The 12,237-nt window shown below is 43.8% G+C and overlaps 1 protein-coding gene across 1 annotated transcript in view; it reads left to right on the top strand.

Annotated features, from left to right (window-relative positions):
- The window catches only part of MTBP (MDM2 binding protein), a 186,977-nt gene that overhangs the window by 132,183 nt on the left and 42,557 nt on the right, over nt 1–12,237 (top strand). The window contains exon 17 of the mRNA XM_078686833.1: nt 5,000–5,095. Within this exon, the coding sequence (XP_078542959.1) occupies nt 5,000–5,095 (96 nt within the window). The remainder of the gene's footprint in view (nt 1–4,999; nt 5,096–12,237) is intronic.

The following is a 12,237-nucleotide window of genomic DNA, read 5'->3' as shown; positions in this document are numbered from 1 at the left end:
TGCTGCATACCTACAAGGCCCAACTCAGCGGTTGGGCCCCCTGGCAGTAGACATCTCTGCAGCGTTGTCCCTTCACAAGCTTCCCAACAGCGCTTAGGGTGGCGATGCAGCTGCCGAGTTACAACAGGTGAAGGAGCCCAGTCCTCCACCTAAAAACAGTAGCGGCCAGCTTCACCCTTGAACAGTGTCTGAGATAGTGGCACCCCTCTAGATGCCAGGTCCAGCCACACTGTTGGAACTTATTCCGGCCGCAGGTGTCAGGGCGGGCTCCCCTAACACCAAGCCACAGTCCACAGAAACCGGCAGAAGCAAACCCTCTAGTTCCTGGGGCGCACCGCTAAAAATTAGGGGGAAAGGCCCATTTAGGAGAGTGGCGTAAGCAGATTTGCTGCAGTGTGGCCCCGCTACAAGCACCTCCGGGTCGTGTCCTCAATGCCGATGCATGCTTAAGAAGGAGCGAGGGGGGGAGGCAACAACTCGCTCCACTCTAGTCCCCATTCCGACCATCTGAAATGTATGGCCAACGTGGGCGCAGCAGGCAGAAAGGACTAAGTGTTGGGTGGAGGGGCACACCCCACTCCCTAAGTTGCGTGGTTATGCCGGGCTGGATCTCCTGCTGTGTCCCACTCGCCATGGGGTGTCTCTCAGCCAATCTTTGGGCCCACACTCACCTCGGCCGGAGTCTGGATCAGTCAGGGGCAGTCGTAGGAGCTCCAGAGCGGCTGCTGGAGGGAACCGGCATCCTCGATCACTCCTAGGAGCACAGCACAGAAAGCAATGGCAGTGAAAGGCCCCGCTCACCTCCACTGCCACGGAGATTCCCCAGGACGTGACAGGCTGGGCCTCCTCTGCGCCGGCTCCGTGCAGGAACATTGAGGCTCCACCAAACTCTGAACGAGTCACCTGCACAGGCAGGGGGCACCAGACCGCCGATTATGCTGGGCTGGAACGGGTACCTACACGTATAATGGGGGACTTATCCCACCATCGGGCGGAGCTCTAGTCCCTCACGGCCATCTTAGGTGTTGGCTGGCCACGCCCCCCCCATGGACAGCTGATCACTTATGACAGTGGTTCCCAAACTTTTTTAACCCACAGCTCCCTTGACACATTGCACATTACCCGCAGGTCCCCATTATGCTAATATCTTTAGGGCAGGTTGAGGGATGTAAGCCCGGCCTCTGGAGTACTTCTATTTTTATCCCTGAAAATAATTGGGATGAAGCCAATGAAGGTATTAAAATCGTAGATGTAATAAAATTATATAACCATTGTTTAATATAAAAAACTAATTACTGAAGTCAGAAATCATACAAAGGAAACTCTTCAGCACTAGGGTCTGCATATGGAATCATGGGTGTACAAAATACTAAACAGTACAACAGGAATCAAAATTGGCACTTTTTTACAATTAGGTACTAAACCCGGAAATCCAGGAGTCAAAAACTCTAACAATATGCGAGTCATCTTCAAAAAGAGGCACTAAGCCTATGAACAAGGAATGCATAAAGTTTGTTCAAAATTGAAGGAAAAACTGATATTCGAGAAATATCGCTAAAAATATTCGCAGAGAGGTACTGAACCTGTGCATAATATATAGCCGTATACAAACTAAAAGAGCTACAGCTTGAGAATAAAAACACCACTTAGGATACAATCACGCAAACCATTCTCGAACTCTGGTATTAAACCTACAATTAAACAGACATATAAATATAATCTGTTAAATAAGACTCACATAACACCGTATAAACGAACTCCAATAGTGCCATTATACAAAGACATGTATATAATGTGTAATCATTAAAGGTGACTCATTTGGCAATACAAAGACCAAGATGCAGGGTTGGACTTGCCACGCTGAAGCTGGAATGGGATACGGGAGGTAGGAAAGTACCTAACTTCAAACTGCATTATCTTGCATTGCACTTACAACATGCTGTACACTGGTTCGATGATGAACCTAATTGGGAGAAATCCCTATTGACCAGTACTTTTGGGGAGCCCACCTAGCATCCCTATTGCAATAAGGCCTTAGAACACTTGGACCAATGCCACACATACTGCGACTGGTGTGCAGGCTCTGGGAGTGGGTAGTGCTCTGCATGGCGCCTTATGTGCTGGAACTGGAGGTGTAGAAAATCTGACCCTTTGCACAAATAGCTTGGACCATGTCCTTAACCTGTTGGCGGGGAGGTTTGTCACCTTAGATGATTTATATTGGGTCGGTTTATCATCCGACAGGTAGCAACAGAGACATTTAGTTTGGGTATTCGTCAGTTTTCCCACTATCAAATAACAAATTGGAGAGTAAGAGAAGGAAGCACGGGTGCTTGTTCGTCTCCCCTAGTCATAGATATATATAAACAAAGAGAACCCAACCATCATGGTGTTTTTGAGAATAAGCCTCCTTGGCTGGGAAACCAGTAGGTTTTTTAGAAGAACCTTCACCTGCCAACCTAGGTGGTGGCATGCTTCATCAACTGGTTCCCACCCAGGAACCAGAGTGCCTCCTAGATGTGCTTCGAAGCCTGATTACAGCGGAGTTGGTTTTTATTTTTGTGTTGGTTTTTTGTGAATAGTGGATACCTTGAGAGGGGAAGGTTAAAACTACCTCTAGGGTACCCAATCCTTTATTATATTGTCCCTGAGGTAGGGTTAAAAGAAAGTCACTTGACTTTGAGTGAGACAAGTGGTCTGGCAAGTCTCCTCAAAGATATGTGAAAAGTGATGTTTTTGTCAGGTGGTCTACATGTTTCAACCAATAAGTGTCAGATTAAATGGCTTTTTTCAGGTCCCGTGGCTCAGAGTGAACCCTGAGCTTAAGTAAACCATGCACACATGCTAAGGTGTGCATAGAAGTGTAAGGTGCATGACTTACGGATTTCACCGTCAGAGTTTCTGTACTTAGATCACAAGAGCTTCTCGTGACATAGTTCCCGGCGGGTGGCGGCGCCTATTGTCACACTTTCATCAAGGTCGGCTGTCTACGGGTAAACCTATTAGGTCCTCTCTTGTGGGGTCTTGGCTTTTTTCCACTATGCCACGATGGCTCCAAGGGAAATGTGGCCAAGGTTCCTGAATACCCCTGAGCCCATTCAGACACTTTTTGCACTGTTGACATTGGCGGGTCTTTGGAGGCTTTTTGCTCATCTATACCGGTCCCTGCCGGCTGATAGGCCTATGTCTCCCCTTAAGGTTAACGAGGCGTGGCATCAGATCAGTGAGTTCCCGATAACAGCTGAAGAATGTAATAGGATACACCGGGGGGGAGAGGGGGTCTCGGGAGGTGCCTACCAGCGCACAGTTTACACTCACTCATAGTACACAATACATACCTTTCACCCAAGTATCTGCATGATATACCTCTATAGGGACGCCAGCGGCACTTGTTTTGGACAAACACCGGTGGACTGCTTTCATGTTCTTTGGAGCCATTCGCAGATTGTATGGTATTGTGATTGGGTCCTGGGGCACTTACATAACATTACTGGATGGGCAATACCTTGACCTGAAATAATGCCTACTGGGGTTGATACCTGCAAAAAAAAAAAAAATCCCAGGAGGAAATTTTCAATCCTTGGATTGACTGGCCAAGTGACATTTAGTCATTAGATGGCCAAACCGTAAGCCCCCTGGCTGCTGAATGGCTCCCGGATATGAAGGAATGGGCTGGGGCAGAGGAGGCACACATGAAAGAAAGTGAGGCGCGATGATAGACTGGTGGATGACCTGTTAGAATGGGGAGCCATGGTACAGGACCTTACTGGTGTGGCCGCTGCTGCCTTTATAGCTGTGGTGAGCGGCAGTGACGAGTGATACTCAGACGTTGTGCTCCCAGACTATATAGCTCAACAGAGAGGTTTAGCTTTGTCCAAACATAAAGTCAAAACAATACCCTTTCAGGCATAGAGTGCCGCATAAATGATGCAAAAAAGAATCAAAGAACTCTGGGTAGTTCCCAAGTTTAGGTGGAGAGTAGCTCCTGTAGAGATCACCCTACAACACCAGTGACACTTTAAGTTTTTTCACCTCAAATGTCTGCTTTTCAATCAAAGTTTTTAAGCATAGGAATAGCACAGTGCCAACCCCGGTGAGATGGAAAGGGGCAAAGTCTATAGCCTCTCTGAAGAGCTATAATGATGGCAAAACACGTGTCAGTGGTTGCTTTTATTCATTCCAGGTGGGCTTGCATGGTATTTTACCAATCCAAAGCTGTAATACTGTGCCTGGAGCAGTAAAAGGCTTTTGTCATTGTACAGCTCGGTGTGGGTGGCACTGTGCTAATCCTATGCTTAAAGACTTGCTGTAGAAATGGCAAAAGATTGTTTCCCTTTCTATCTCGACCTATGTCATTGGTGATGTAATATGTGAGGTCATAAGCAGTGCATTGGGGGTGTAAGATATAGATAGTTAGCTCATGTAACTCTAGCTGCTGAATGTGTATGGTTTTATACAAATAAAATATGAGCGCAACTATAACATCTCTGTAATAATTGATTTTTTCCAGTAAATTTCTACGGTGGTTTTTTTATTCTATTTCAGAATTATAACATAACCTTTGTTTTTTTAAGTGAAAATATATATATTTCCCTGCTTTTTACCAAGAATCCTGGTTAATTTATTCTGCTTGCACAGTAAATGTCTGTGCTACATTTTAAACGTAGCTTTCTCTCTGCATGCTAGAGTGTCGACCTGATAACTCGACAAGCAGAGAAAAGTTACTGGCACATATCTCTAAACTACTTATAAATATATTTTGTTGTAAGGTCCCGTGCGTTATGGTGACTTATGGTGTAAATGTGGGAAAACTTACCTACAGGCTTATAAGTTGCCCTGTAATACCTACATGGCAATGACTCTCATAATAATGGGGCTGCTTATTTATAAATACAATACTGTTATCTTCCTATACTTGCATGTCTTCCATGTTCTTTCTAGCTATATGCATTCTTGTTCTGCATAGTATTTTTTAACTGCTTTCTTCACCTTTTTTCAGCGAAAATGCGTTCCTGCTGACCCCGGAACTTACTCCAAGGAAAGTGAAGCAGTTATCGTTTGAAAAGGCGGCCGGGAGCTATTATCATGGGCTTGAGTATGTTTTGCTCCAGTTTGCTTTGATATGAAGGATCATACATGCTGATTCTGCTTTCAGATCTGCTGCAATGATTCACAGCTCTCAAGTTTCTGAAAGAGGAGTAGCTCATTCAGACCAAATTTCTAGGTGTGGCTTAGGGGCAGCGCCAGCAATCCAAATTAGGTTTGCCTCCTTCCAATTGTAATTTTTACTGATCCGATTTTAAGATTTTGATTTTTGTTTCATGTATTGGCAAAAGGAAATGAATGAAAAAAATTCTGGTGCGCTGTCAAGGAACTAGACCTTCTCGCTTTGCAAGTGCTTGTTTTTTGTGTGCTGATACTTGTAGAACTAGTATCAAAATGCATTAAATAACCCCGGATTAGATGAGCTTCTCAAGCATGAACCTAGGAAACATGAAAACTCTAACGTTGGGTACTCATACAAAGCAGTAACTTTTCTATAGTGACTCTGGCTCTTGATACCTTTATGTACAGTCAGTGACATTGCTTTAACTCTTTGATTTTCAAAAGATTCCTTATGTTGAATCTTGTAAGAAAAATGAATTTTTAATTGGGATGGATGGAAGTCCTCCTCAATAATGTCGCTACAATGCTAGGTGCAGTCAAAGCTTTCATTAATGTAAACCTGAGCTCAACCTCTGGTTACAATGGCACACAGCAGACCAGCCTAATTCAAAGAAAATGTGTAAAGCTTTTAGACGTATACCAAAATAGTTAAAAAGTCAGATGCAACAAAATAAAAATCCTGTTCAAATTTATAAAATACTAAATAGAGGAGAAAAAGTAATAGGCAAACCCACCCAAAATGACAAAAATACAATAAGGGGGATTGGAGATATGATTTTTAAAGGATTTTAGTGGAAATGTGCAGAGAAAAATAAAGCTGATTGGACACTGCTGAACGAGACCAAAGTCCAATTTCAGGCTAACCTTGAGCCTGGATTGGATACAACAAATGGGTTGGTCTCTGTGAATTGTCTAGAAGTCCAAATGTTGAAAAGTAGGTCCCATTTTAGAAAGTCACTGTTTGAAAAGAAAAATCCTCTCTGCGTCGGCTGCTGCTGAATTTGTGGCCGCCACGGTGGATCTAGTCTAGGTTGGTCTCTACAAAGCTCTAGAGGTTTGGCGATTTCTCACTGAATACTTTCCAAGTCACAATGCAGATTGAGACCTGGTTATTTTTTGAGTATTCAGTGATCTCTGAGCAGAATAAAGCTGAAATCCAGTCCGATGTTGTGGAACTGCCAGTCCGATACTTTTTACAGCACGTCCTGCAAATGTTTTGGAGGTCTGCAGGAGAGTTTTCAAAAGTTTTTTAACTTTCTTCTTTTTACAACAACAACACAGGAGTACACTTCTAAGGCCTCCCAGGACTTTAGGGGAGGCACTTAAGGACTTTCAGGGTCAAGCAGGGTGCAGTCCAGGGCCAGTTGCGACTGGTCAGTTGAGCACTTTAGTAAAAAGGCCTCTTGAACGTTGTCCCTCTAGCCACACAGGAGGCAAGCCAACTGACCCTTGGGATCACTTCTTTTGTCCTGGGAACAAGTAGGAGCAGGTCCAGCTCTTCAGGTCTCCACACAGGTCTGCAACAGGGGGTGCATTACTTTTCTGTTCTTCCACAGGTCCAGAGAATGTTCAGCGGATGGTGCCTGGGGTGCCATATTTATATCTGGCACCAACTAGTGGATTGTGACTTCGGGTTCTTCCATAACCCATATGGGGTAAACATTCCCAGTGATAACCGAACCCATGTGTGCACCAGTTCCTGTTTGCCTTACTACAAAAAATCCCACGATGTGTCCTGCCACTCTTCTCCCCTTGTTCAGAGCCTGGGTGTAAATCCGGAGGTCAATCAAAACCAGTACTGGGGTTGTTCGCTTTCCTTCCACTGGGTTTTGTGCCAGCCTGACTTTGTGACACATAGGCTGGGCCTTTCCAGGTATCACCTGTCATTTGCTCGTGATAGGGCAGGTCCTTTGAAGTTAATTAAGTTCCTGGGCCCACCCCAATTGGTCTTCCTGCCATGGAAAGAAAACACCTCACTATTTCTAAGCAATTGTCTCTGCTCTGGAAGCAATGTTCAGGCCTCATTAAGGAGAAATACTTAATTGATAACTGCTGTGGAGCTTCTGTAAATTACCCTCTAAGAGATTCAGGTAGGGAAAAGGTAGTTTTCTAAAAGTTGTCAAAAGGGGTATTTTGACATGTGGGGCTGCTGGTGTAAACTGCAACAATTAGGCTACAATAGTAGGTCTGATGCAGTAGGTTTATTTTCTGCACCACATACGATGGCCTTATAAGAAAGTGTAATAAGCCAACATGGAATGATCCAATTTGTACATGTTTTATGGGGCAGAACACATACACCTCGCACTGGACAGCAATAAACCAGTGTGCAGAGTCTGGCAAAAAAGGGCATTTTCTTGCAATTCTTGTTACCTAATCAGTGTAGTTCTGAAGCTCATAATTTAACTTACTGTCTTAATCACCAAACCAACTTAGAAAAGATGCTCAGAAATATAGGTGGGAAAGCCAGCACATTTATAGAGCGGCACAGTCAAGTTGACTGACTGGTTTTGTTCAAAGAACCGTTCTATAAGCGCAGCACTCAGAAGCATTAGCATGTAAATATTTAAAATCTATTTCTTTAACAATTGCAACAGTTTTAATTTAGTACATTAAAATGTTATTGCCTGGAATAACCTTATAACCTTATTAAACTTCTCAGTCGTTGAAGGAACATGGTGCAGTCTCCATATGATTTCCTGCTCCACTGGTATATATTTTTTTCTTTGCAGGAGATTTGCAACCGGTATGCCTCATGTTTATAGATGTTCCTCGCCAATAGGGTTTTAGACTCTATTAGGTAACCATGAGTACCCTCAAAGTGGTACTCCTTTTATTGTGGGTAAATATTGCCCCGTGACAGAACCATGGCAAGACTAATAAGTGATGTCTGCTGATCTGTAAATGTACCGGCCTTTTTACTTGCACCCCTTGGGAGATTGCCTACTGGCACTCCCTGTGTTAATCTTATCCATGTCCTTATTTCGTCCTGTGTTCATTAGGTGCGCTTGTTGTAGCGCTTGCACACATGAAGGGTTGTTGTGTCTCTGTGCCTGTAGCCCTGAAGGTTGCAAGATGTTTTAGCTGCAAACAGACGTTTGCAACATCCTCTTTCCTGCATGCCCCTTGTGCTACTCCTCCACTGGCCTCCCTGCTGAAGCTTTTGTAAAGCCAAATAGGAGTCTAATTTGAATTCCCATAACTTTCAATAGGACAAACAAAGCTCTTCGTATCCAACTTTGAAAGAAGGTATGGTTGCTGCTGCACACATGAGCAAAGATGGATCCTCCTATCTTGTGCCAAAAGCCAAAGCAGTAAGAACCCAGAAACAAATGCCAAATGGCTAGGATGTTGCCTGACTCGAATAAACACACGCGCTATTGCCCTAGGTCATTCAGGTTCTCCCCAAAGATACCCAAGTGATTGTGCTTCATTGGCTGTTAATTGACTCTTAACTTCAAGAAAAGCTTTGACTTTCAAATGATTAGTTCCTTCCAGGTATTAGATAATTCTGAAGCTGAGTGTCCATTGGGTTTGGACACAACTGTTGCTGTACCCAGATATAAACTGGAACTGTGGGTCACCTGAGAGTAAACCATTTGACTTGAGGCTCTGTACATCTGTTCAGAGAAAATGCCTGCATTAGAGGCAGTAAAACGTGGTTGTGCCCCTTGAAGGAGTAGGGCATATCCTCCTCCAAGGCTGAATCCTGAAAGGAGAATGCGTAGATTGCCTTGCATATAGGCTTTCTGCAGATTCCTGACAGAGCATGACAGCAGGTCAGCAAGGAGGGATTAACAAATGCGACCGAGGAGACTGTCATTTGAAGACATCGCCAGATTTGCTGCCAGAGGCCTTGGTCCCGTCCCAGATCACTCGCCAGCCACATGGGCTCCAGTTGATTGGCCCCCACCTCTTGCCATCCCCTCATTTAATCCATCTGGCTGTATCTCCCAAGCAGGAACAAAAAGGGAGAGATTGGGGCTTGAGACGGGTCCAGCATATGTGCCCCTAGGTAAGAATCGAAAAAACAAGGGTATGCAGTTCCTAATGGGAGGGAGGAGGGTCCAGGTGTGAAGAATATAAGGGGAAAGGGAGATGGATGGGGTGGAGGGGAGTCTGCTTAGAAGAGGTACGAGTAGATGTGGAGGAAAAGTGTGTGCAAGATTAAAATAACTACAGGAATCCCAAAAGGTTCTTTATTAGCCGGGTTCCTATGCTATGGTTAAAAAAGGAGACTAAAGATTCAAAGTGAGAGCAGGTTATTCTGGACCTCTCTAGCTCAAGATAGTGTATGTGAAGTGAGAGGGGTCATCATTTTTCATGCCTTTCATAGTCCAAAGGATCTTGGCATTTTATCAGGACCTGGAGATCCTAGTCTACTCACGTAGGGACGGTGAAAGTGTGTGTCTGTGAGATCATACCCTAAGATACTAGATTTTTAGTGCCGTATAACTTGTACTGACCTACTTTGTACCTTTTGGATGATCCTAATGGGGTGGTCTAATCGCCTCTCTAGTTATGGCTAGGCCGGTTGCACACTGGCGTACCTAGGAGCAGTAGGCGAGACTCCGTTTGCTGGCTGACCTACCACACGTCCTGCCCTCACGGGGTATCACCCGAGCACATGCCTCGCCAAGCTGTACATGTTCTGCTGGTACCCTACTGAAAACATCAAGAGTACCTTGATTCCCCCTTTGCTTCACGCCCTCTGCTGCTGTAACCCTACTGGACTGTTCCCACTAAAGCCACAGGCGTCCTCAATGCTGTGCAACATGGTTACCCTGGCAGACATCACTATTGACTGTGCCGAAAAGAGCTTAGAATCAGACGCTCCAGCCACATCTGTAATATTTCCAGGTTAAATTGTTATTCCTATGCTGGTTTGCCTGATGATGTAACACATCTTCCTGGCAAAGCTGACCGAGATCCCTCTTTCTCAAGCTTCTAACTTGACAGTACATGGTTGGGCAATCCACAGTCTAAGCACTGAAAGACAAACTAGCCGTAACATTGATTGGTACAGTGTAAGCATGTTTAGAGACTGATCTTTAACCACAATATCTATGTAACAATACCTGTAAAGTTAAATTATTGTGTGATAAACATGTGCTATTTGAGCAATGTGTAGCCCTGCAGCCGAAAAAGAAGGCAATTGGTATTTCAGGAAGGTCTCAGTAGTGTCTGACTCTGATTCCATTGAATAACATAAACCCCAAGAACTAGCCTGGCATTTCTAAACATTCTCTTGGAAAGATTCAAGAAAAAATCCCACTCTCTCCTAAAAAAGAGAGACTGTTTTTGGTGAGCCAAAATGCAATTTGGTTTGTGATGTGCAGATACAAATTGGCCATTGTAGTATAATTCATGGAGCAGAATTTTGTTCTTTCAAACCGTACCTCTTTTAATATTTTGTTTTTGCTTAACTGACACCCTAAAATGTATTTTGTTCTGGTCATACTGTGAAGCATGGTGATCTGTCTATGAGTACTTAGCATGGTCAAGTGAGAGCGACAGGATATGGCCACTGGTTGACTAGTTACACAGTCTGCCTTTCAGTCGCTGGAAAACGGCCATCTCACTCCAGTTTTACTCAAAAGAATGTATTGTCAAAGGAGAAGGTAGTCAAGTAGTTGCAGTAAGGCAGTCACTAAGTAAAAAATAGTTTGTAATGAGAGTAGGTTTCTTAGGAAACAACAGGTAGCAAAGGGTGTAGTGGAATTAGGGTTCTGGATGAGAATTATGTATACACTTAAAATGGTAAGGTTGGACGTGGGGTTGATATAATGGAAGGGAGAGGGGGAGAGGGGGGCTACCCAGGGGCCCTGGTTGTCAGATGTAGGTCAGGATTGACCTATTTGCCAGTATGGGGGAGGGCAAATCTGGGTAGGGTGTCAGGGGAGGGGGAGGGAGGGAGGGGGTACAGAGCACTTCTTAATAAAAGAGGACGAGGATGGAATAGACAAAATAATGAGGAGACTAAGTAGATCAGATAGAGATATATCGACAAACAGCAACTTAGATAGCGCAGCTGAGAAGATAATTATAATACAGATATGGGTGTCAAGTTAGTAACATGGAATGTTTGTGGCCTCAATGACCGACAAAAAAGACAAAGGATTTCTGTTATATTAAAACAAATGAATGCAGTTTTTATCCTATTGCAGGAAACGCATATAATGGTCTCACAAGAATATCTGTTGGAACAGCTAGGATTTCACGTATTAATTTGTTCAAAGCAAGGTGCTAAAACTAGAGGGGTCGCTATATTAGCAAAGAATAAAAATGTGATTACTAGGAAAAAAATGGGAGATCAGTGGGGGAGATGGGCATTAGTTGAATGCCTCCTGGAGGGTGAATGGACTACTTTAGGTGTAGTATATGGATCTACTGAAGATGATCCCGAAATCTTTGAATTCTTAGATATAGAGCTTGCAGTCTGGGCCCCAAGACTGATCATTGCTGGAGATTTTAACATCAATGGGTCAGATGGGCTCGGGGTTGGCTCATTTGGTAAATATAAGGGTAGGAAAAAAAGGGTATATCGGGCATTGCTCAGTTTGGCAACGAATAACGGGCTCACAGATGTGTGGAGGGAAATCAGGTCAAACGAGAAAGGATTTACTTATTATTCACACCCACACCAAATATGTGTAAGGCTGGATTATTTCTATATTTCTTTTGCATTACTTCCTAGAGCTTCTATTGATAGACTTCCACGTATATTTAGTGACCATAATCTGCTTATTTTAACTCTAATATTATCTACAGAGAGAAGAAAAGAAAGGATATGGACCTTTGAAAGGGCATTATTACAAGATGATAAATATATTCATCATATGAAAAAATGGATCAAAGAATTCTTTGAGATCAATGGAGGTAGTTCGACAGTCGGGATGGTTTGGGATGCCTTTAAGGCAGGGGCACGTGGCGAGACAGTAAGCTATAGTAGTTTTAAACGTAAACAGGAGCAACTTAGAGGTAGGGAAATGTTTAACGCAATTTTGAAAGTTGAGGAAGAATTACATCAATGTGTGTTAGCCGGGGCTGAATTGGAAAATATACTACAAA

The sequence above is a fragment of the Lissotriton helveticus genome, chromosome 4_1, assembly GCF_964261635.1.
Source record: "Lissotriton helveticus chromosome 4_1, aLisHel1.1, whole genome shotgun sequence".
Lineage (NCBI taxonomy): Eukaryota > Metazoa > Chordata > Amphibia > Caudata > Salamandridae > Lissotriton > Lissotriton helveticus.
Note: the sequence above shows the minus strand (reverse complement) of the source record. Positions and strands in the feature narration are given on the sequence as shown.